A 23,961-nucleotide genomic window follows, 5' to 3' on the forward strand; every position below is an offset into this window, starting at 1 on the left:
ACCAGCTCAGACCCTTATGTCAGGGGGCTCCACTTTGGGGGCTGCTGGAAGACTTGGGGTTCCCTGGCCAAGGCCACCCCACCCACGGCCTCCAGAAACTCTGGAGTTGGAGGTGACCAAGGAGCCCATCCAGTCGGTTTTCCTTGCCCACCTGTGCCCTCACCCACGCCATCCTTTGGGCCCCTTCCTGGTGCCTCCTGCCCGAGCCCACCTCCTCTGCTAGGCCTCTGGGCCTGGCACTGCTGGGACGCCCACTCCCACGCCAGGAGCCCAGAGGCGAGATCATTGCATCCACGCCTCTGCCTCCCAGGCCAGACAGGAAAAAGATCAGGCTGAGCCTGGGGTCTTCTTGCTGGAACCCAAGCGGGGGACCCCCAGTAATGTGAATGAAGGGCCTAGCCCATGGGGAAGGGGACCCCCAAACCCTCCATCCCCACCCCGAACCTCCCCACAACAGAACACAAAGAAAGTCAGAATCAGGCAAATGAGGCGGCAGCGGTCGTAACAGGCTGCATTTAGTGGTTTCTTTATGTACAAGAAAAATGTGTTTTTTTTGTCTGGTTTTTCATCATCTTTTCATGTCTTTTTTTTAATTACTTTTAAAGCTCCCCCCCACCCCCAAAAAGTGCATTTTTATCATTTTGTTTTTTTTTAATCTCCCACACTTTATAAAGACTCTCAAATACAGTCTATGGAATGTCTGCTCTGTGCTCTGTGCCCCCCCAGGCAATGCCCCTGCTCCCCCATTCTCCAGGCCTGGCCCCCACAAAGTCCAAGGCACCTCATGTCTGGGCTTGGGCGGGGCAGGGGGAAACCTGGGCATCGGGACCCCTGGCCGCAGCCTCCAGGCAGCCCTGCCCACGGGATTGGGGTCTCTGCAGCCCCCACCCCCCATGTAAATCTATGTATTTAGTGCGAGCTAGTTTTATGGTTACGGCTCCTGGGGTGCCCAAGCCCCCAGGCCCTGACCCGTCCTGCACCAGTCAACACCACCCCCTCCAGGAAGGCTGCTTCCTCAGCTTAAATAACTTTTTAAAATAAAACTGCAAATATAAATATCTTTCTTTCTCAAAAAATAGCATTTTTACTTTTTTTTGTGGGTTTTAATTTTTTTTTCCTGCTTTTCCTTTCACCCGTCTCGCCCCCTACCATTCTGGTTGCCTGGACTGCCTTGGTCCTGGGGGGACCCTGGCCCCTGCCTGCATCCCTCCACGCGCAGCGTGGCCGCTCCTGCCGTGACCAGTGCCCAGAACTCTGGAAGGGGCTGGGGGGGCCCTCCCCTTCCACCTGAGACCCTCCCACCCCCCGGAAGGAAGCAAAGGACAGCCAAACACAAACAGGGTGACAAAACAAGGTGGCCACACGGGGTCTCCTGGGCGAGCCGCCAGAGGGGGCAGACTTTGGTATGGCCTGCTGGAGCCCAGCTGGGCACAGACCCACACCCGTGCCAGGCTGGGCCTGGTCCGGCACTTTACATTCACTGGTTTTTAAATTATTTTTTTTTTTAATTTTTTTTTTTCTCTTAATCTCAAAAGGCAGGGTCAGGGTGAGGGTCAGGGCAGGGGGCTAGGCAGGGAGCAGTAGCAAGGGTATTAAATCTCTCTCCCAGGTCCCACAGGCTAGCAACTGCTCCCAGTGAGGGCTCCAGCACCCCAGCACCCCCGCATCCTGCCAAGCCCACCACCCCTGCCCGGAGCGCCCCCAGGAGCCCTCACCTGAAGCGCCCCTGGCCTGGACCTCACTCTCGCACACACGCACACACACACATCCACACAACTTCACCAAGATGATGGAAATAACAATTTCGCTTGTTTTCCTTTTTTTTTTTTTGTACCAGGCAGTTAAAAAAAAAACACCCCCAAAAGAAGAAAACGCAAAAAAAAAACCCAAACAACCAAACAAACTTTTTTGCTGTGTCGTTTCTGACCAAGTCAGCATGTTCCCCCTCAATTATTTTGTTTGTTTGTTTGTTTCCTGAAACGCGAGAATTCAGCAGTATCTTTGGCAACACTTTATCACGACCTTAATTTAAAGAATAAAAATAAAATCGATCCACGTCTATATACAGTATGTGATTGCGCGGAGTTGGGGGAGGGGCTGGACTGGGCAGGCGGGGGTCCCAGCTCTGGGCCCATGCAGACGCTGCAGCCCCTGGGATGGGCTGATGGGCAGCAGGAGAGGGGTTAAGGCGGAGTGGGTGGGCAGGGCTGTCCGAAGCTGAGCGCAGAGCTAGGGGCAGGGGTTTAGTGCAATTCCCGAGGAAGTTTGTGTTACATGTGCTCGGCAGGGTTCAGCCCTTACCCCCGCCATAGTCCCAGATCCCCCAAGTCTAGTCGCCCCCACTGGCCAGGACGACAGCTGTGATTTTTCAGTTGGTTTTATTGCAAGGGGGTTTGTGGGTAGGGGGGAAGGGCTTTCCCCTCAAGGAACCTCTCTGGGAGCTGGGGTGGGGTGGAGGGTCCCTGGCCTGGGTGCTTGAGCTCTCTGCTCAGTCTCCAAAGATGGTTCTCCAACAGAGCTCACCCAGTGATGCTGGGGTGTGAACGAGGCCACCCGGCCCTGGGCTCCCCTACCACCCCCCTCAGGAGGGGGGGTCCTGAGACATTTGGGGGGCTGATGGGCTCGGGAGAGTTGGGTGGGAGGGGTGAAAATAAAACTATTCTGTAGAAACAATGATGAAAGTTGCCTTTTTAAAAAGCTTCCCTTTAAAAAAAGAAAAATAACATGGGGTTTATCACAGAGCAAAGGGATACTGGGGAGACAGGCCAGCAGCTGGAGGATGGGGAGCAGGGGCACCCCCACACCTCAGGCTTTGATGAAGAGATGGGTCTCAGCTTGACAGAGCATCTATTTACAGGGTCCCACGCTAGGCATTGCATATGCGAGAGAGGGGGTCGGTGGGAGGGAGCCCTGGCCTCTGGCTACATGGTCTCCCCAGCCCTGGCCCCTTGTCCGTGGCCTGTGGCTCGGTCAACACCGGGCCTTTGGGAAGCCAGAGGCTGGGGGGGAGGCAGGTGCCAGCCCCCAAATTACAGTCAGTGCCTTTGAGTAAAAAGAGGGGTGCCTGGGGGGATGTAAGGCCCTGGAGGTGGGGCCACCCCATCACCCACCTCAATGGGGATGGCATGTCCAAGATGCAGCTCCTTGGTGGCCACAAGGGCTTCATGCTGAAGGACGGGGAGCCCGGGAGTGGGCACGGGGCATGAGCAGGGGACAGCGAGGACGGGGCAGGGGTACGGTCTGGATTGCTCCGGCTGGGGGGAAGGCCAGCCAGCCCTCTCTCGGGCCCATCCCTGAGCTGGAGGGTCCCCACGGACACGGGTGGCCATGGTACGGCCGGCGGTTGATGAGACATCTCCGAATCAGAACCAAAAAAAAGGGAGGAGGACAGAATGTGGGGGTAGGGACACGGCAGAAACACAAACCCCCCAGTCCTGCCTGCGGGGCGAGCCCCTAGGGTGAAGCACGAATAAGACCTCAGAAGACCCTGCCCGATGCCTTCTGACCCCTCTCACCTCGGGGAACAGAAGTGGATTCTACGTCTGCGGTGGGTTTTTTTTTTTATTATTTTGTACAAAAATAAATCGACTTTTAGGACTTTTCTTTTTAGCTCTCTTGCTCTCGCTCACGTTACTTTTTTTTGTCTTTTCGACTTTTCATAGAAGTTGGTTGCAACTTGTAAACATGTTTTTAAATTAAGAATTAAGATAAAGTGTAGTACCCGTTCTGTTACAAAGTGCCAAGACTTCTATTGGTGGTTATTTTTTTTGTTTGTTTGTTTTTTTGTCTTTTTCTTTCCTTTCATTTTGTAAAATCTTGGTTTTATTGCTTTTGTGATATTGGAACTTGTGGACTCTGTCTGCCCTCTTCCCTGCCACGGTGAGACCTCGGGCCCCCTCTGCTCTCAGCTCTTCCGCCCCACCCTCTGCCTGCTCCTCTGAGGAAAAGTATATTTTATATATATTTATATATATATCTATATATAAATTTTGTTTTTAAGGAGGAAAAGAGGGCAAAAAAATCTAAAAAGTGCTTTAAAAAATGGGGAGGGGGCTCGGGGGAGAGGAGAGAGGGTGAAGACAAAGTTTTCAATCTCCAAACGTCTCGTTGGGGACGTGGGGGGGGGGTCTGGGTGGCCTGTGTCGGGGACCACAGACGGGGGTGGGGCTGGGGCGCCAGGGCGCCCCACCTGTCCCCCCCCACCCCCACCCCCCGGTCTTCTCCCCTTTCGCCACGCCTGGAAATAAATAGATTTGTGTCACAGAGGCCAGGAGACACAGAGGGCCGCAGGCAGGAACAGGCAGGTTTGGGGGGTCGGGAGGAGGCCATCAGGAGATACGGGGGGGACCCCCACTTAGTAAGTGCCCTGAGGAAGGAGGGTGGGGGTGGGGCGGGGGTCGATTTAACGTCCACTCACAGCGGACAGAAATCATTTAAGGTCTTGTCTCAAAGACGCATAGAAACCAGCGAGGGGAGGAAAATAGAAGCCCACTGCAGCCCCCCGGGGCCCTGGCCGGGACCCCAAACCCCGTGCCTGGGGGCGCCCGGGGGCAGGGGGTCTCAGAATCCTTGTGTCCCACAAAAGGCCCAAACCAAGCCCCGAAACCCATCGACGGGGCGGGCGGGCGGGGAGCCGGAGGGGGCGTGGGTCCCCGTGGAGGGAGAGAACATCACGGAGGAGAAAAATCTGAGAAAAGCACTACCCTAGATTCTGTGACGCCTCATATATATATATATATCTGTATATATATATATAGATATAGATATCTGTATATAGATAGATTTTCTTTTTTTGTTTCGGGGGGTGGCGGGTGATTTTCTCTCTCTCTGTCTCTCTGGTTTCTGGTTCCTTTTTGGTTTTCAGGCGAGTCCGGCCGCGAAGCTGCCGTCGGCGGCGCTCCCGGGGCCACCCCCCGCCCCGCCGGCGCCCGCCGCATGCACGGCGCCCGGGCCGTCGGGGCTGCCCGCCTCCTCGTCCTCATCCTCGTCCTTAAAGTGCTGCTCGGGGCCGTTGCGCCGGGCGTCGGGGGAGCCAGACGGGGCGGCGGCGCCGGGGGGCGCGGGGTTCCCGGGGGCCGGGTCGGGTCCCCCGAGCGCCGCACCCCGCGCGCGGGGCTTGCGGCCGCGGCGCGAGGGGACGCCGTTGCAGCCGTCCTTCTTGAGGTGTCTGTGCAGGTGGTCGGAGCGGACGAAGGTCTTGCAGCAGCTGTCGCACTGGTAGGGGCGCAGGCCCGTGTGCACGCGCATGTGGTTCTTCAGGTCGTAGTTGTGCGCAAAGGCCGCCCCGCACTGCTGGCACAGGTACGGCTTCTCGCCCGTGTGCTTCCGCATGTGCACCTTCAGCTTGTCCTGCCTGGGGACGGGGCGAGGGTCAGCGGGCGCCGGGCTGGGGTCCTCATGGGACAGCCCCCCGACCCCACTGGCCTGGAGGTCCGAACGTTTTGGAAAGGTGCGTTTCTGCCAGGGGCTGCGGATAGTCAGCGCTCCAGCACACTCGGTCCCTGTTAAAATGGGATGGGGGGTGCCCAGGGAGGGCTGCAGAGGGTCTGAAAAGGGTCTTGGACACTGTGGGCTGTGTGGCCTTGGGCAAGTGGTTGAACCTCTCTCAATCCCTTTTCCTATCCATAGAAGAAGGAAGATAAATGAGCCACCCACCTGGGGCTGTGCCAAGTGGCAGGTGTATTCATTCACACCACAGGCAATTATTGAGCACCTGCTGAGTACCAGACCCTGTATCAGACCAGGTGCTGGAAATACTACACGGCATATGGCACGATGCTAGGTGTCTAGTAAAAGGGTGACCAGCCATCCTGCTTTCAGCACTGAAAGTTCTATGTCCTGGGAAACCCACCCCTCAACTTCCCTACAAAGCAGAGCAGTTGGTTACTACAGTAACCAAGACCCCACTCTCTGGCCCCCAGTCTCTGCCAGTCTCTGCTCTGGCCACCCTGGCTTCCTGGCTGTTGCCCCAACATGCTAACTAAGCATGAGGCTACCCCAGGGCCTTTGCACATGCTGTTCCTTCTGCCTGGAGTACTTTTTTCTTCCACATCTTCACATTTAAATATTAGCTGAAATGTCACCTCTTCAGAGAGGCTCTCCCAGACTAACCCCTCTTCCCTGACCCCCATCCCTCATGCCTCTACCATCTGCCTCTCATTTTTGGACTGTTTTCTTGTTTCTCATCTGACACCCTGACTGGCCTGTGAGCCTTCGGACAGCAGGGGGTGGGTGATTCCAGGGCCTCTCCACACCCATTTTAACCCATAGGGAAGTGTGGACTCGGCTCAGCCTATCTCTGTATCAGCCCTGGGGTGTCTACCGCCCACATGCTGTTCTATCCTATATGGCAGCCATTGCCCATACGTGGCCCAAGCCCTTGAAATGCGGCCAGTCCAAGATGTGCTAGAAGTGCAAAGGCACCCCAGATTCTGAAGGCTTCACTTGCTCTATGTAATGTAAAATAGCTCTTAACATTTTGCACATTGTGACATGTTGAAATGGATCTAATGGGTTACATAAAATACAATTAAAATTACTTCACTTGTTCCTTTTACTTTTTAAAAATGTGGCTGCCAGAAAATATACAATCACACAGGTGACTCACACAGTATTTCTAGTGCCCTGTGCTGGTCCATACATGAGAGTGGGTTCCTGGAATCCACAGGGCAGGGGCAGGGACTGGGTCTCTGGAGTCCTGGCCAGTATCTGACCCACTCACTCCTTGCTGCAGCCTCTAGCACCCTACATTTGAGCCACTCTGGGCCTCTTCCTTTTCACATCCACTGTCCTTCAATGCCAGGATGGACAAACTCCTACTCATCCTTCAAAGCCCACCTGCAATGGCTACCTAGTGCCCTGAGCCAGTGCCCAGCCCTCTGCAACCAGACCCCTGCCTGCTCGCTAGCCTTGTTATCCCTGACATGAGCCAACGGAACTCTGGCCATAACCAACTCATCACTCCCTGGACTAACTGGGTCTGTCGCCAGCAAGGCAACACAATTTCCAGGAGCTCCTTCCCCCACCGGCCCCCCCACCCTCAGAGCCTGCTAATATGGTTGCCTGAATACCCTGCCCAGATCCAGGCACAAGGCTGGGTCTCGGAGGGGCAGTAGACCCTGGTACTGTCTCTAGCGCTGTATCGAAATTTTCCTGGCTGCTGCTCAGAGAGGGAAAGTAACTTGCCCCGAGTCACACAGTGGGTCAGGGGCTGCTTTGAGGTGGGTGGGGGTGGAGGCAGCCCCAGTTTCGTCACCCCAAGCCCTGGCCTGGGTAATTATAGCCCCGGCTGCCACAGGCCCTGCTTACTCAACTCTCTAGTGTGACTCAGAGAGGCCCCTAGGCTCCCCTAGTCTGCAGGAAGGGGTGGGGGCTGGGGCCCTGGGTCAGGGGCCAAGGGGGTGACAGGTGGGCTCCTGGGGGGAAGAGGCCTGGCCCAGAGCCCCTCCCTCTGCCTCAGTTTCTCTGACGGGCAAATAGGATCAGTCCTGGATCGGCAGTGGGGTGGCCACAGTTTCAGGTCAGAATGAAACAGCCTCAGCCCTCTGATTAGGGCGGGCCCGGGGCCCTGTCTGCTCGGCCTGGTTCCTGCTCCAGACCCTGGTTTGCTGGGCTTCCACTCTGCTACCCAGAGAATCCCAAGGGCAGACAAGCCCACTGCCATCTCAGTATCACTGTCTAGAGGAAAAGGGAGCCCCTAAGACCACCAGCACCCCAACATCACCAAAACGGGGGGCCAGGCCACCAACAAGTCTGCCTGCCTCCCAGCCGGTGCCCTTTGCCCCTGCCTGGCACTCCTGGGCTCTGGAGTCTGGGCCACACCCTCCTCTCCTGGCCTGCTGGGGAGGGGGCTAGGGGCACCAGGCTGGGGGTCAGCTCCCAGATCTGGTCCCCATGGGGTGGGGCCTGGAAGCTGGGACAATAGCCTCTTTCTTCGGCCTGGTGGGTGTGGCTGGGGGAACCCCAGGGCAGGCGGGGGTAAGGGGTGATGCTGAGTCACCTAGCTTGGCCAGGCCCCAGCACGCCAGCCCCCAGCCCCTACCACACTGGTCCACAGGGCCTAGCTGGCCACCTTGGGACTCCTAAGACTGAACCACAAACTCCCCGCAGCCTGGCCTCAACTTCTTCCAGTCCAGGGATCAAGCTCAGTGGCTCCCACTGTTTTCCCCCACTGGCCACAGCAATCCCCAAGTTGAACTGGCCTCAGGGCCTTTGCACAGGCTGCTCACTCTGCTGTTCTCTCTCCCCAAGGCAACCTCCCTCTCCTTCGGGTCTCAACTCTGTTTCAAGGCCCACTTACAGCTGCCTCCCCTCCCAAGCCCACCTGGCTCTCTGCTCTTTTACTGTGCAACACGCTCCACCAACGAGTGTCATCAGCTCTGAGGTTCTGCCTCATGCACGCTCCAGTGCCCCCATCGGGATTTTGGCCTGTCTCCACTTCTGCGTCCCCAGCACCCAGAACAGGGCCTGGCACCCAGCAGGTGCTCCATAAATGTGGGCTGGACGGAGCACGTTCACCAGGCTCATGGGAGGCTCAAAGTGACACAATGGCTCCCCACGCCCCATGGGCTGCCACCCTCTCCCACAGTGAGCTGTGTCCTCCAGTCTCAAGGAGAAGAACTACCCCCAGGAAAAAGAAGAAGAGCAACTCCTTGGGCCCTTCCTCCTGGCCTCCCTTGGCTCAGCACGGCCCGGTGGGCTTATATAATTGATGTGGACATCTCACTGAGTGCTGCGGTCTCCCAGACCCAAGCTGTTCTCCAGGGGCACACAGGGCGGGCGGGGGGAAGGGGGGGTTGCCTGGAAGCAGAGAAGGTGCCATTCCCCAGGGCGGCGATGCATATGCACACGGAGGTGTGCATGTGCGTGTGTGTGTAGGCCTGGGGTCCACATGTGCTCGTTTGTGCAAAGGGCCCAGGTGCCCCCGGCCACCCCTGCCACACTGGCGCCGGCTCACCTGGTGAAGCGGACCTTGCAGATGTTGCACTCATAGGGTTTCTCCCCCGTGTGGGTCCGGATGTGCCTGGGCAGCTTGCCAGCGCCCTGGATGACCTTCTCACAGATAGGGCACTTCTGGAAGGCCTTGGCCCGGATCTTCTTCTCCACCTTCTGCGACCAGGCCGGGTAGACGTCACCATCGTGGGCGCTGCTGAAGTACTTCAGGTAGTAGTCCACCACGCCCTTGTCATCCGCCCGTGACTCGTCATCACTGTCCCCCGCCGCAGCCGCCCCCGCCCGGCCCACCGACGATATCATCTGCTGGAGCAGCGTGCTGGCCGCCAGCCCGTCCGCGTCGGCACCGTCCCCATCCTCACCCTCAGCTGGGCCCGAGAGGAAGCCTGGAGAGTCGCCGGGCTCAGGGGCCGCCTCTGACAGCGAGGCCGCCTCCTCTTCCCCGCCCCGGCCGTAGTGGCCGTTCTGCGTGGCAGTGGCTGGAGGGGCCACAGGGGGCGGGAAGAGGCCCCCGGCAGGAGTGTCCTCATCCCTCTCTGGCCACAGACCGGGGTTGCTGTCGCCCTCGTCACCATCCCCGGCGGGAGGCCGCTCGGCCGGGGGGCCTGGCCCGTAGAAGTCCAAGCCATTGCAGTCACCGGCAGCCACAGCAGCCACGGCAGCGGCCACGGCTTCCTTGGTGGCATCCAGGTCATCGTCGGATGCGCCGAAGGCGGACCAGGGGAAGGTGGCAGCGGCGGCGGCGGCCGCGGGGGGCAGGCTGTTCATGGGGTTGCTCTGGAAGAACTCAAGGTACTCCTTGGCGCGGAGGAGATTGCGCTGATCAATTTGATCTACGAGGTCCAGCTGTCCAGCGTCGGCACCCGCGTCAGCCGCCAGGATCTGCCGGTCAAGGAGGTCGGCGCAGACGTGGCTCACGGCGGGTATCTCGAGCAGGCGGGCAGCACTGAGGATGTCACCCACATTGGCCGTGCTGACGGTGAGAGTGGCCGTGTAGGCGAAGTCCATGAGGGCTGTGAGCGCCTCGGCGCTGACGAAGTCAATCTCATACACGTTCTGCTGGTCCACCACGGCGCCCGACGTGAACAGCTTCTTGAAGTACTGGCTGCAGGCTGCCAGCACCGAGCGGTGTGTGGGGAACTCGCGGCCCTCCACCAGGATCACCACGTCGCACAGCAGGCCCTGCGTCCTCTGCTCGTTGAGTCCACTTAGGATGTCACTGCTGTGGTCGGGGAACGGGATCCCGATGGGGCCGTCCACGCCACCGGCCATCTTCCGCGCCGAGACCTGCCGTGCCAGGGAGGGAAGGCAGTTATTAGGACTGAGGGGATGCGACAGCACACCAGCTGGCGCTCCAAACCCCCGAAAGTAGTCCCTCACCCAGCCCCCCGAGCCTCAGTTTCCCAAGCCTTGTGGACAAGGGCAGTCGATGCCCATTTCTGCATTTTCAACATTAGACTATGCTGGCAAAACCCACACTGGGTGTTCGAGAGACCAGCCCGGACACCCTCCCATTCACTAGCAGCCCCACCAGAGCACCCGTCCAAGGGGCGCTTAGGTGGTGTGAGAGCACACAGTAGGCGCTCAACAAATGCCCTCAGGTTGCCCCCTAATGGAATAGAGTGCAGGCATCTGCCTCTGCCCACACTCTCTGGGAGGCCATGGCAGTGACACAAGACCTCTCCCAGCAGCAGGGTCTCCACTGCAGAGGCGAAGAAATGGGGCCCAGGGAGCAGGGAAGAACTCAAGGTACTTCTTGGTTCGAGGCAGCTCAGCTGCACCCCGACTCAAACCCAGGGTGTCCAATCTTAGAGCCAACATTCAACTGGCCTGGCCATCCATCCCCATCTTGCCCCTCAGCCTCCCTGACCCTCTCTCCTGCCTCCCAGTGAGGCCCCATCCTCTTGGGGGTCTTTGAGTCAGCAGAGGGGGTGAGGCCGAGACCTGGAGACCCAGCCGGTCAACAGGGCGGTGGGCGTGCCCTGGTGGGGTGGAGTCAGTGCCTGCAGGGCAAATGCCTTCCTGCCCTGTGCAGCCCTCAGGAGGCAGCTGGGCCCCAGTGGTGAGTAAGGGGGGAAACCAGGCCACCCCCCACAAGGCTCCTTCTACCAGCCGGGGCCAACCCCCGCAAGGAGGAGCAGGGGGCCAGGGGCCTCCTGTGCGCCTCATGCCTGCCCAGCCTCTCCCCAACTCTCTGCCTCGACCACACTGTTCAACCTGGGACAAGGTCATGTCACTCCCTGACCTCAGTCTCCCCATCTGTCAAATGGGCAAAGGCACTTTGGAAGAGCCCGCCATGGGGTGGGGCGGGGCGCACAAGGGACTAAGACGACTCTGTCGGTCCCGCCCCCTCCCCCTCCTTTTTTCCGCCTTCCCCTAGGCTGTGACTCATCCACCCACTCGGGTGCTTGTGCAACCCTCCTGCTCCTGGCCCCACCCCTCCACCCTCTCTGGGGAGCTCCCAGCTGCCCCAAGCCCCCCAACACAACCCACATTCCTCTGGGCCAGACCAGCCAGCTCTCAGGCCAGAGCCACTGGACATCAGAGAGAAGGCCAAAGCTGGGCCTCCCTCTGCCTCCTAAGGAGCCCAGGCCCCCCAGCCCTCCAGCCAAGTACCCCAGCCCAGCCCTAACCTGGAGCTCTCCTACTGTGCGCCAGGTGGGATGCAGCCAGCGAGCCCAGCATGGACGTCTGGGGTTGGACCTGGCCGGACCCAAGGCCAGAGCAGGACCGTTGTGACCCAGGGACACCCTGGAAGCGGGGTCCAGGCCGCGGGGCTGACACTCAGGCAGGCACTACAGTTCCCAGGACACCTCTGTCTGCGGCCCTCCCTTCCCCCCGCCGACTGCACCAGCTGCTCGGCTTCCCCCCACTGTTCCACCAGCCCATTTGGGTGGGGGAGGCTCCGATGTGGCTGCTGGGAGCAGAGGATGGGGGGGTGACCCCAGCTGAGTCTCATCCACGGGAGGCCTCGGAGGAGCCCCGATGGTGGCTTCCACCCCCTGCCACCATCTGCCGTCTGGCCCCAGGCCCTGAAGAGCTAGTGGGCAGATGGGGCTCTGGATCAGACCAGCCTCAGCCCCTCCTTGCACCCCCCATCCGGGCCACCAACGCCCCAAGATGGCCACCATGGCCCTGCTTGCTCCAGCCGTCCCCAGGTGCCCCAAGGTTCCCTTGGACTCTGAGGTGTCTCCAGGGGCCTCTAGGTCAGGACCTGAGATGGGCCGCTCCACTCCTGCCTACCCACCGCACGCTGGGCCAAGGGTCTGGCACGGCTCTACCTCCCAGATGAAGATGCCCAGGCTCCTAGTCACTGGAAGCTGCCTGGCTGGGAAAGATCAAGTAGAGGCCTTGATTGCAGACCGGACTGAGCCTTGTGTCTAGGGCTCCGCCAGATGGGCCAGGGACCACATGCAAAGGTCCTGTTTCACGGGGCAGCCTGTTGGTTGGGGTTCTATCTCCGTGTCCGTGTGCATGTCCCTGTCTTAGCTTATCTACTTCCCCAGATAACCACCGGAGACTCTCTCTGCAATGGGCCAGGCCTGGGGTGATACCAGCCCAGGAGAGCCCCTGTGAGGGTAGCACGAGCCCCCACTATACAGACAGGAAAACCAAGGCCCCAAGACAGCTAGAATCCTGTCCAAGGGCCCCCACCTAGCAAGCCACTGCCTCTTCCCTTGTCCTGGAAACTGGACTGGCTCTGCAGATACCTGACCCACACCCTCCCTCCAGGAACACAGGCCACCTGCCTGCCACACCCTGGGCCACTGCCCCCACCTGGGCCTCTTGGGGCCCTCCCTCCAAGAAAGAGGCGGAAGACCCTGTGACCCAGGGGAGGGCTGGCTGCTGAGCCCCCTCGAGGCGTCAAGCAGGGTCTCAGCAATGAAAAGCACCCATTTGCTGAACACCCACTGTGTGCCACGGCATCTCACCAGGAGAGCCTGGAGCTCCCTTTGCTCTAAGAGGACCGGCTAGCACCTAACACCTAGTAGGTACCCCACACATGGCGGTTTCCTCAGTAATGACGATCCAACGAAACTTCTCTCCTCCAGGAAGCCCCACCCCCACGCCGGCCAGGTCCCCACCCTCAACGGCCAGGGTCCCCTGAGCTCAGGCCCACACCCACCCAGGGCGTCTTTCATCACAGCTCCACCCCTGTGCTTGCCCGCCGTGGGATTTCCGGGGCCCTCATTGCTGACTCGGCCGAGGGGCAGGCCTCGGCAGGCTCCTCCTGGGCTGGAGGTGGGGCGCCCTCCTCCCTCCAGGCTGCTCCCAGGCCCCCACGCTGGGCCCTCCCCAGGGTGGCGCACAGTAGGGGGGCAGCCAGCAACTGCATGAACCAAAGGCCAAAGCACAATGGGCCTGAGAGAGCCCACTCCCAGCCCCATTCACCTGGCCAGTGGCAGCCCAGGACCCACCTGGCATCTAACCTGGGGTCACTTGCTACCGCAGGACCCGAGGCAGCAGCACCCGGGCCTGCTTTCGGCCCTCCTGGGGACCAATTCTATGCCCCAGAACTTCCAGGAACTAACTGGGCATCTTTACCTCATCTTTCCCACTGTAGAGCCCTGGGCTTTACAGATGAAGAGAGGCTCCGAGAGACAGCCGGGCTGGGACTCAGACTCTCTGACTGCAGACAACCTGAGCTGCCACCCCTCAACCGCTGGGGGTATGGGTTGAGCTGAGGAGCACCCCAACCTGATCGCAGGGGCATCAGGTGTCACCCAGGCGGGGCTCCAGGATCAAGGGAAGGGTGTCCCAGGCATGGGGAACAGCAGAGATGAAGGCCTGGAGGTGGGGGCCTGGGAGAGGGGATGGGGGAAGGAGGCAGCTTCCCAAGGTCAGGTGCAAGGTGAGGGTTGGGGTTGGGTCCAATCCCCCCAACACCTCCTCAGGAAGGACAGGGGGCAGTCAGCAGGGAGGTGGGCAGGTTAACTGTGACCAGATGTCTTCCTGGGGGAGTGTCTGGGGGCAGAAGGGGTGGGGACAGCTCAATGAGAGGTTAAGCACCCCCCACCTCCGACCTCCAGAGAATAGCAAAGGAAACCAGAGGGAACTCCAACACCCACTATGTGCCATGCATGGCAGCCCGGGTCTAAATCCCAACTCTTCACTTCTAAACTGTGACCTTGGGCAAAAGGCTGTGCCTCTCTGTGCCTGTTTCCTCGGGGATGGCGACAGTGGCAAGGGGGCTGGGACTGCTCTAGGCCCTAGGTCACACTCTTGCCCATTCAGCAAACCACCCAAGAACCTGCTGTGTACCAGCGCCAGTCCCTAAAGGCCCAACGAGCCCCTTCCCCCCTCCTCTTGTGGAAGTGGGGCTTTGAGCAAACTGTGAACATCATTCCAGGTATTCAGCCCTTTCCCTACCTACTACATGCTAAGGAAGAGTGTGGCAGGGCCCCAGGAGGGAGGCAGGGGAGTGGAGCTGTCGGCTGGAGAAGACAACCAGGCCCAGAGAGGGTGGGTGGCCAGCCCAAGGTCACACAGCAAGTCTGGTGCCCAGGTGCAGCTGCCAGGCCCACGCCCGGCCACCCCCGCCCCATCCCGTCCCGGCCCAGCCTGGCGGCCTGTGTTGCAAGGTTGGTCCCAACGGGTTACCCCGCCCTGACCTGGTGCCAATCCCCGCCTGGCCCGGTCCCCGGCCTGGGATTTAATGGGGCAGGAATGCAGTGTCCTGATTGGGGGGTGGGGGGCACCAACGGCCCAGCGTAGCTGCCAGCTGCCAGCCACCAGCCCGTCCCCTGCCAGCCTGTCCTCACAGGCCTCCCTCTGGGCCAGACACCAGCAAACAGGCCCTCGGCCATTTTATGTGTCCATTTATTGCCCTAAATGGGGAGGGGCTTCCTGCCTGGGCCTTAAAGGGCCAGAGGCAGGAAGGCTGTGGGCCCAGTGGGAAGTGTGTATGGGGGGGTGGGGGACGGAGGATGAGGAGGTCATGGGGATCCCATCTGACCCCCAACCGCTGGGTGGGGCTGAGGCCCACCCTGTTCCCACGCTCTGAGTACTGCCACGGGTCAGGAAGTACAGCCCCAACACCAACGCAGAGCTCCAAGAGGAAGCCCTGGGAAGACAGCCATTCATGGCACAGTGGACAGAATGAGCTTCCCGTCACCAGAGGAAAGCAAGCCAGGCTTCACAGAACTCCATCACTGCCTACCCCACCCTTGCTCAGGCTGGACCTGCTTATCCACAATGCCCTGTGGAGGCCTGGGTGACCTCTAGGAGCCCTGCTCCTCTCGCCCGCCCTCCCCCGAGGCCTGCTTGTCACCTGGGGGCACCTGCACCACCCCTACCCCCACCCTCAGCAGGAGACAGGCTCAGCCTGGAAGCCCCGGACACAGGGGTGCCCAGCTTACTGGAGCCCCATAGTGCCCTATGCCCACAAATCTGGCCACTTCCCGCCCATTGAACGCATCCTGATGGGAGGTGGGACCTAGTCTTGTTTTCCAGTCAAACCAGAAAGGTGTGGGTGGGGACACTTCCACTGAGTGGCCGTCCACTGCCTGCTGGGGGAACAGATGGAGGGGCCAGTCCTTTGGCCACACTCCTCATGAGTGCTAGATTCGCTGCAGGGCACCTCTTGCGTTTTGGTGCTGCAAAAAGGACTTGGGCCCCCAAAGCAGAGATGGCTCCCTAACAGAGCTTGGGGTCCTAATCTTAACCATCTCAGCATGGAACCTCGCAGCTCAGGGAAGCAGGGTCTGTAATCATTGCCCCACTTTGCAGGCAGAAAACAGGCTCAGAGAGGGAAAACGACTTTCCCAGGGTTACACAGCAGAGCCAGAGCCAGGCTGGAACCCAGACCATCTGGCTCTGTCCTGCCAAACGAGTCCTCCTGGAGCTCCATCCCCCTTCCTTTCCCTCAGGTACTGGCAGAGGACTAAGTCCCCCCCACCCTGGGGTCCTTCGGACTGGGGTCAGTTTATTCTCACCCCCGTCAACACCTGCATACGATGGGCCAGAAAAGGGAGAGGTTGGCTTGAGGTCACATGGCGCCCAGGCAGGGCTGGAGCCCAGCTGACATCCGTGAACTCACAGCACAAGCCCTGACCCCTGGGTGCAGGGAGGGGCTGCCTCAGGCCCTGACACTGCCCGGCAACAGTTCCTGGGGAGCCACTGAGCAAATACTCAGGATGACACCCTGGAGCCGAAGGTAATCTCCCCATTGTACTGATGGCAAAACTGAGGTTGGCAGAGGCAAAGGGACCTCCCTAGGCGGACCTCAGGCGGATGGGAGAACCGGGTTGGGCCTGGGCCTCACCGGCCCCCACCCAAGCCTGTTCCTCTGGTCCCCACTGCCCAGGGCTGTAGCAGGGCGGTTTATGGTCGACCAGGTGCCTGGGGCACAAGGTGACAGGTGGGGGGTGCCGAGTGTCTCAGGCGCTGGCTGGGCGGACCACACACTTCAACAGAGTCCCTGCTGTGCCCTGGGCTGATCCAGGTGCTCCCTTCATGTGGGAGGGGAGAGAAGACACACAGCTCTACAGGTGTCACCTGAGAGGACCTTACAACAATCCCTGTCACAGGGGAACGCTTGGGCTCCAAGAGGCCAAGGGGCTTATCCAAGGTCACAGAACAAGTGGGCCAGCATTCAAAGCCCCAGCAGACACTCCTCTGCTGCAGAGGAGCCAGCCCCACGCCTTGGCTCTTGTGAGGTGACCTCGGTCTACGGTATAATGGATCAAAAAAGGCAGACCCCTGCCTGACTCTACGGCGTCAAGATGAGGGGTGTGGCTTGGAAAAGGGCCTTGTGTATCATAAAAGTGCCTGCTTGGGAGGCTGGGAGGCAGGAGGACCAGAACCCGTGCTGTGTGACCTTGGACGCCTTGCTGGCCCTCTCTGAGCCGCACTATCCTCTGGGCAAAAGGTTTCACGAGCTCCTGGGAAGCTCCATTTGGCCGACAGGTGCCTGTTGTCACTGCCGGCCCCCTCTGGAAGATGGGTGGGTAGGTGCCCCTCAGCTGTGACACAGGGAGGACTTTGGCCACATTCTGAGTTGGGAGGCAGGACGACAAGGGTCAGACGCAGCTCTAGCCGGGTGACTTTGGGCTGCTTGCTGCTTTGCCCTGGGCCTCAGGATCCCCTGCCCAGCACAGCGGCCGCTCCCAGGCTTGCTCTAACCCTCAGAACTCCCATGCTCACGTTTGGCCTCCCTTCTGGGCCTCAAGTTTCCTCATATAGCAGTGGAGACTGCCACCAGCCCCATCGTGCTGCGTGGGGGTCAGGGAACCCCAAGGAAAAGAAAAAACGGGAAAGAGAAAATACAAGGGCTTGCTACTGCCTCAGAACCTTCCCCCCCGGGTGCAAGCTGAGCTCTGCAGGGCCTCAGTCTCCCCACACAGAGGAAAGGGCACATCAGCCGCTGCTCCCCCAAGGGCCTCGGCGGACAGTTGTGGGGCTCCCCACCCGGCCAGGGTGCTGACTGGCCGCCACGCAGCCAATGAGAACTGAATGATAACACCCCCCCAGAGTGACCCACGAATTAAAATTTCAGTGTCCCGGTTGGCTCCTCTTTCGTTCATTAGGCATGCGGATCCCAGGGCTTCACTCTTCCAGCAACCGGCTCCCGCCCCCCCTTCTCCCCCAGGCTCGTCTCCACAGCGATGGCTGGTGGTAAACAGAGCCCCGAGCCCAGCAGATAAGTGCCAGGCCCAGCATGCTCTAGGGGCCCCACCAGAGGTGGCCCTCGGGAGAAAATGTCCCCCTGCCTGGAGCCCTGGGGGCCGGGCAGAGGCAGAGCCCAGCATGGACTCCCCAAGACCAGCTCTGCCAATAGGAAGTGATCGGCTGGTCCTGAGGAGGCCCCCCCAGTGTGGGAACGGCACTCAGGGTTCCGCCCTGGCCCTGTTGGGGTTGGCGTGGGGGGAGGGGGGGCTGACATGGAATCCTGGACGCCCTGCTCCTGGAGGCAGCTGGCAGGGAAGGGGTAACAAATCAAGCCCACCATCCACGGGTGAGCCAGGTGGGCATGCCAGGGAAGGGGCACCAACACCTCTCTCACTTCCGCTGCCTGCCTAAGGGGAGAGAGGAGTACCTGCCTCCCCCTGCCGCTTGGCCAACTGCTGGCTGCTTTCCCCAAACAGGTAGTGGGCGCCCACTGGGTGCTCAGGCCTGGCTGGACAGCAGTCTCTTGCTGCGCCGGCCAGTCAGCGCGGGCAGTGCCTCCCAAAACCCGCAAAGGCCTGGGCCTGGGGTTGCACGGCCCAGAGCTCGGCTTAGGCCCCTGCCTGGTTCCCAGGCCCGGGGCTGGGGGAGGGGGCTGGTTCTCAGCCGGGAAGAGAAGGGAAGCGAGGGAGGGGGCCGGATCCCACCAGCCCTCCTCTGCCCGAACTCAGGGTTCGCACGTGGTAGTGGCGTCAAGGGGAAGGAGGGGGGGGTTCGGGCCAGAGGAGACGGGGTCACGCGCTTTGGGGGCGCGGGCGGGGGAGAGGGGTGCGTTCTTCCCCCTTTCCGAGGGCCCGGGCCGGGCGGCCGCGCGGGCAGGGCGAGGGGCCAGGCTGGTCCCCCCACCCAGGGCTGAGTCAGGCCCGGGCGGGGGCAGGAAGAGGCCCCCTCCCCCGCCCCGGCCGCACCGAGCGGCCCCCGCCCGGCCCGCGGGCCCCCGCTGCGCAGCCCGCATGAGGGGGTCCTACCTCCTTCCCGGGGCAGCGGCGAGGGGGCCCGGCCCCGGCGGCGGCGGCGGTGGCGACGGCTGCGGCTGGGCTGGCTCCCTCCGAGGGGCCGGGAGGCGGCAGTGAGCCTGGCCCCGCGCCACCCCCCGCCGCCGGCGGCCAATCCCCACCCGGGCTGGGGGGAGGGCGATGCAAATTACCCCGGATCTGGGTCCGCCCGCCCGCCACCCCCACGCCCGGGCCCGGCCTGCACTAGGCCACGCATCCTCGGGCTCGCCTGGGCCAAGCGGCCGCCAGGGCCGCCGCCCTCCCCGGGGAGCGCCTGGTGGGTGACTCCCCCCGGGGCGGGGGGCCGAGGGAAGGGGGGCTGGGGATGGTTACACAACCACGCGGGGAGGGGCCCCGGGGCGGGGAGGGGGCTGGCCCGCGGGCAGCGCAGCCGGAAGCCGGGGACCGCCACCGGCCCCCGGTGAGGGGAGCCCGGCTACAAGCCCCGCCCCCAGGCCGGCTAGGCCGTCCCCCGCGCCGCGCCGCGCGATCGGTGCACGTCCATTGGCTAGCCAGCCTGCCGCTCACCGCCCCTCCTCCGCACCGCCCATACCCGCGGGCCGCGGCGGGCCGCCGGCGTGGTGCACCCTGGGACTTGTAGTCCAAGCCTCCTGCCTCCTGCTAGTCCCAAGTGGCGGGAGGACTACGACGCCCAGAGGACCCCGCGGCCTTGCCCGCCCACCCGGACACCCCACCCCTTCCCCCTCCTTTGCAAAGCCCCCCTCCCTGTTTTTTCAGCCCCCTTCCCCCCCATCCTCGATGGAGCTCAATCCTGGCCAACTCCAACGTATGCACGCAGCACAAAATAGGCCCCCGGGGGGCGAGAGCGCCCCCAGTACCCAGCTGCAAACTTAGCACACGACGCGCCCCCCTATCTCCCCACGCCGGTTCCCCCACCCTCAATGCAGCCCCGCTTCCCCTCCCCCCTCTCCGCGCGCCTAGGAGCCCCGAAAAGCCATGCACCCGGGGGGGGGGGGACTGGCGCACAAGCTCATGCACTTCGCCCCCAATCCCCTCTCCGGGGCGGCGCCCCCTCCCCGCGCTCGGGATCCAGGGCTCCTCCACCTTCGAGGCGGCTGCCAACCACCCCCTCCTCTGAAACTTGCGGAACGTCCGTGGCTCCCCGGATCTCCCCTTCCCGAGAGGACAGGGGTGGGCTCAGCGCCCCCCGGCCCGTCCCCGCCTTGCACCCCGCGTCGGGGGCCGCGCCGAGCGCTGACTTACCTCGCGGGGCCGGGCCGGGGCCGGGCCGGGCCGGGGCGCGCGGGGCCGGAGCCCGGAGTTGGGACTGGGCTCGGCGGCCGCTCGCCTCGGGGTCCGCGGCACTCGCTCTGCACTCGCTCGCTCTCCCCTCGTCGCTCCCTAGCTCCGGCGGCGGCGGCGGCGGCGGCGTCACTGCCCCTACAGTAACTGTACAGTACAGCCAAAGCCCCGTATGATGCTCGCGACTCCCTTCCTGGTTTCTCCGAGGGCAAGAGGGGTCCTCCCTTGTCTTAAAGGTGCCGCAGCAGCCGGCCCCCCCCACGCCCAGCCCGCCCCCCCCCACCCGGCCTCGGAGGCCAGAACAGGCTCGGCAGGTCCCCTCTCGCCACGTCTCTGCCCTCCCGTGGGGCTTCGCCCGCTGCGCCGGGGAGACCGGGCTGTTATTAGGTTTTGTCAAGTTGAGGGGGGGGTCCAACCCGCCCCCGGCGCGCCCCCCCTCCTCTGACCTCTCCGCCCCGCTGCGCGGCGCCGTGCCAGCTTGCCAGCTTATCTGGCCCCAGAGCTCCCCGGGGCGCGGGGGGAGAGGGCCCCCCGGGGTGGAGGGGGGTGGGGGCCTCCAGATAAACAGGCCCCCAGCCTCTGCGCAGGGGCGGGTGCGGGGGGGCGCGGGCTTTGCCCCCGACGCCCGGGGCGTGGCAGGATGGCAGCGGGGGCGGGGAGGGCTGTGCGCACTGCGAGGAGCGACGCGGGCGTGGGTCGCGGCTGCCCGGGCTGCTGGGGGTGGGTGGGGGGCGAGGGGGTGGGGACACCGGGCCAGGCGCCGTCCCTCCCGCGGTCTCAGCGTGCCCAGCCGCTTAAGTGACCCGGAGGCGGGCTCTCGAATGACGGCTCGAGTCCGCCGGGCTCCCGGGTCCCTAAATGAAACAGCCAACCTGCCCGGCCGCGATTATATAAAGGAGTCGCCTCCGCCCGCTGCGCCAGGGGCGTAGCGGGGGAAGGGGTTGGCGAGGGGCGGGCTGGGCGGTTGTTTGCCCTGCTTTGCGAGTTCCCCCACCCAACTGCGGGCCGTGGGGCTGGCCTGGGACCCGGCCCCGGACTCCTGGGTCCTGCGGGCCGCTCCCGCCAGGATCTGCGTGGCTGGGAGGGGTGGAGGTGGGGAGTGGGGACGCGTTGGCTCGGCCCAACTTTTCTTCCCCTGTCCATTTCTCCCACTTCCTCCCCGGTCGTGGGAGAGGTCCGGCGGGGAACGGGGGAGGGGGAAGAGGAGGACAAGCAGTGAGAACAGCCTGACCCTCGCGGCCGGCTGCCCACTGCACACAGTAGGCTCCCGGGGAGGGCTGGCTGCTGCCGTCAGCCTCCTGGGGGGGGGGGGTCTCTGGGCCTCAGTTTCCCCTTCCTCCTTTCCTTGGCGGGAGAGGGCTGGCACCTGCTTAATAACTGCAGTTCTCTGAGCGCTTCTCGAGTGGCTGGCTCTGTCCGGGGTTCTGTTTACCTCCATTCTAACACCTAATCGCATTACCCTTATTATTATTTATTGTTATCATTTACCACCATTGCCTTACAAACAGGAAACTTCCACTGTCATGGGAGAAGTGGACCCGGTCTGTCTTTCTGTGGCTTCAAAGGTTTCCTTGCCCACCCCCACTCCTGTACTTTATTGCCTCTTCTCTGCTCGCACAACATAGTAGAGGCACCTTTCAACTCCCAGACGGGTTGAATTGGCTTTTGTAATAATGATTTGGCTTCATGGGGAAAACCGGGAAGGCCCCCAGAGGGGAAGTGACAGCCCCACGACTTGCCGCCTGAAACCAGTCCCTAGTAGGTGGGAAGGGACTGAGGGAGGGGCCACGTGGGTCAAGGCTGCGGGTGGAGCCCAGGGACTTTGCTCTAACGACCCTGCCTAGGATATGCCTTCTTCCTTCCTTAAACCACCGTGCCATCAGCCTTGGGGCTACAAGAGCCGAGCAGAAACACAGTTTGCAGGTGTCAGGATTGTGTTTTGATACCTGCATTTAACCGCAGCTCGGGCCTTAGTCCTAAATGTTCTTACACCCCTTAGCCCCACCCACTCAGCCAGAGCAGTGGTGACTCAGTTTCCCCTCTTCTACCACCCAGCCTCAGATTCCTGCACCCTTTCCCCACGGTTGATAAACGGACTGAGAAGAGGCAGGGAACTCATACATAAGATTGGCTTTGAATCTAATCCCCATCGTGCCCTAAGAAAAAGCAGGGATCTATGATTTCTATTTTACATTTGAGAAAACTGAGGCCCAGAGAGGGACCCTGAGCAAGGGAAGTCAGATCCCGCCTTGCACTGGCTCTGGACCCTGCCAGGAGGGCTGGGGGTGGTTCCTTCAGGAAATGTCCGGATGGCTACCCCTACCCTTGCCCCCCCCTGCCCCTGCAGTGGAAACAGAGTGAGCGAGGCAAAGCTTTGTCCTGATCCCCCTCGTCAGTCCCTATTCCTCCCCAACCCCCCAGCCCCCTCAAATACTCAAGTAGATACTCTTTTAAAACCTAATACAGTACAAAACATTGAGTTACTGTGTGACCTCGGGCAGATTCCTTAACCTCTCTGATCCACTGAGTCCTTAGGAGAGAACAATGATAGATACTTCCTAGGATTATGACACGGGGGAAACAAGATGGCATATGTGACATACTCAGATAGCACAGTGCCCGCAGGAGAGGACTCCATGATACATGACGGATGTGATATTCTTGTCCTTTGAGCCATGGCCCGCTTCCCATTCCCTGGCTAGGTGAAACCCACATTTCTATAGGTGAAAAATTCACACCTACTCAAGGCATTTTTGACCTCATCCACGGACCCCTGAAAGATGTGTGGCAAAGGGGTTCCTGGAATGTATCAGGACCAGTTCCATCTTAGCAATAAAACAATATAAAATTTGACAAACACTTGGCACTTGTGTCAAAGCAGATTTGCTCCAGGGGGAGCAGTAACATCAGCTCTCATGTTCTGAGTTCCACCTTTGGGTGTTATTTTAGTCCCTCCCTGGGGCAGGAGATGTTATCCCAGATGTACAAGATGAAGACATGGAGACCCAGAGAGGGTAAGTAACTTGCCAAAGACACACAGCGAGTGAATGTGAATTCGAGTTACGACGTTGGCCAGGCTGCAAAGTTATGTGATATTATGAACAGATCGTTCTTGTTTCCATAAGCAGTGGTTGCTTCTGGGGTGGATTAAGGGGAGGATGGGAAGCAGGTCAGTGAGAGACCTTCTGTTAACTCACTACTCTTTGATCTTTTGAATTTTGTTTCATGCATATATCATTTATAATAAAGTAAAAAAATTTTCGCATTCCTTAAAGTTTGTGCTTCAGCAGACACCATCAAGAAAGTGAAAGAAAAACCCTCAGAATGGGAGAAAAAGTTTGCAAATCATAGATCAGCTAAGGGTCCCCTACCAGAATATATTTTTTAAAATCTTAAACTCAACAATAAAAAACACAAATAACCCATTTTTTTTGAATGGACAGAGGATTTGAATAGACATTTCTCCAAAAGAGATAGACAAATGGCCAATAAATAAAAGTCGACCAACACCACCAGTCATTAGGGAGATGCAAATAAAAACCACAGTGGGACGCCACTTCACCCCTGCTAGGAGGGTTATCATAAAAAAGACAGGCAGTAGCAAGTGTTACCGAGGACTGGGGAGAAACTCGAACCCTCCTGCATTGCTGGTGGGAATGTCAAATGATGCAGCCTATGTGAATGAAGGTCTTATATCTTCAAAAGGTGAAACATAGAGTGACTATATGACCGAGCAATTCTTCTCCTAGATATTTACCCAGAGAAACAACATCTGTCCACACCAGCACTTGCACATGGAAATCCATAACAGCAGTATTCAATACAGGCCGGAAGTCCATCAGCGGATCAATGGATCCCCAAAATGTGCTGCAGCCATAACTGGACTATGACACGGCCATGAAAAGGAGTGGAACTCTGACATGAACAGCAATGTGGGCAGCCCCTGAACACACGGCGGTCAGTGGGAGACGCCAGACACACCAGGCCACGTGGTGTGTGATTTCATTTCTGTGAAATGCCCAGAATGGGTAAATCCACACAGACAGAAAGTGGGTTGGGGGGCTGTCAGAGGCTGGGAGGTGTT

The 23,961-nt window shown here is 60.5% G+C and overlaps 1 protein-coding gene across 3 annotated transcripts; it reads right to left on the minus strand.

The window, feature by feature from the left end:
• Positions 1-3,547: 3,547 nt before the first annotated feature.
• On the minus strand, positions 3,548-20,000 carry ZBTB7A (zinc finger and BTB domain containing 7A). Of its 3 annotated transcripts, none has more exons than XM_037018573.2 (3): positions 19,839-20,000; positions 8,957-10,239; positions 3,548-5,353 (listed from the first exon to the last, which is right to left on the minus strand). In XM_037018573.2, exons 2-3 carry the CDS (start codon positions 10,222-10,224, stop codon positions 4,861-4,863), a joined length of 1,761 nt encoding a protein of 586 aa, XP_036874468.1. In that variant the 5' UTR covers positions 10,225-10,239; positions 19,839-20,000; the 3' UTR covers positions 3,548-4,860. The 3 variants fall into 3 exon arrangements, with proteins under 3 accessions (XP_036874468.1, XP_036874467.1, XP_036874469.1); XM_037018572.2 differs by lacking the exon at positions 19,839-20,000 and adding an exon at positions 18,588-19,016; XM_037018574.2 differs by lacking the exon at positions 19,839-20,000 and adding an exon at positions 11,586-13,460.
• Between the last annotated feature and the right edge of the window lie 3,961 nt (positions 20,001-23,961).

This window comes from Manis javanica, chromosome 13, assembly GCF_040802235.1.
Source record: "Manis javanica isolate MJ-LG chromosome 13, MJ_LKY, whole genome shotgun sequence".
NCBI classification, from domain to species: domain Eukaryota; kingdom Metazoa; phylum Chordata; class Mammalia; order Pholidota; family Manidae; genus Manis; species Manis javanica.

Coding starts and splice junctions, on each gene's coding strand:
- ZBTB7A (XM_037018573.2), bottom strand. CDS start 10,224: ATGGCCGGTGGCGTGGACGGCCCCATCGGGATCCCGTTCCCCGACCAC. Junction 5,354..8,956: donor TGCAAGGTCCGCTTCACCAG/GTGAGCCGGCGC, acceptor CCCCGTCCCCAG/GCAGGACAAGCTGAAGGTGC.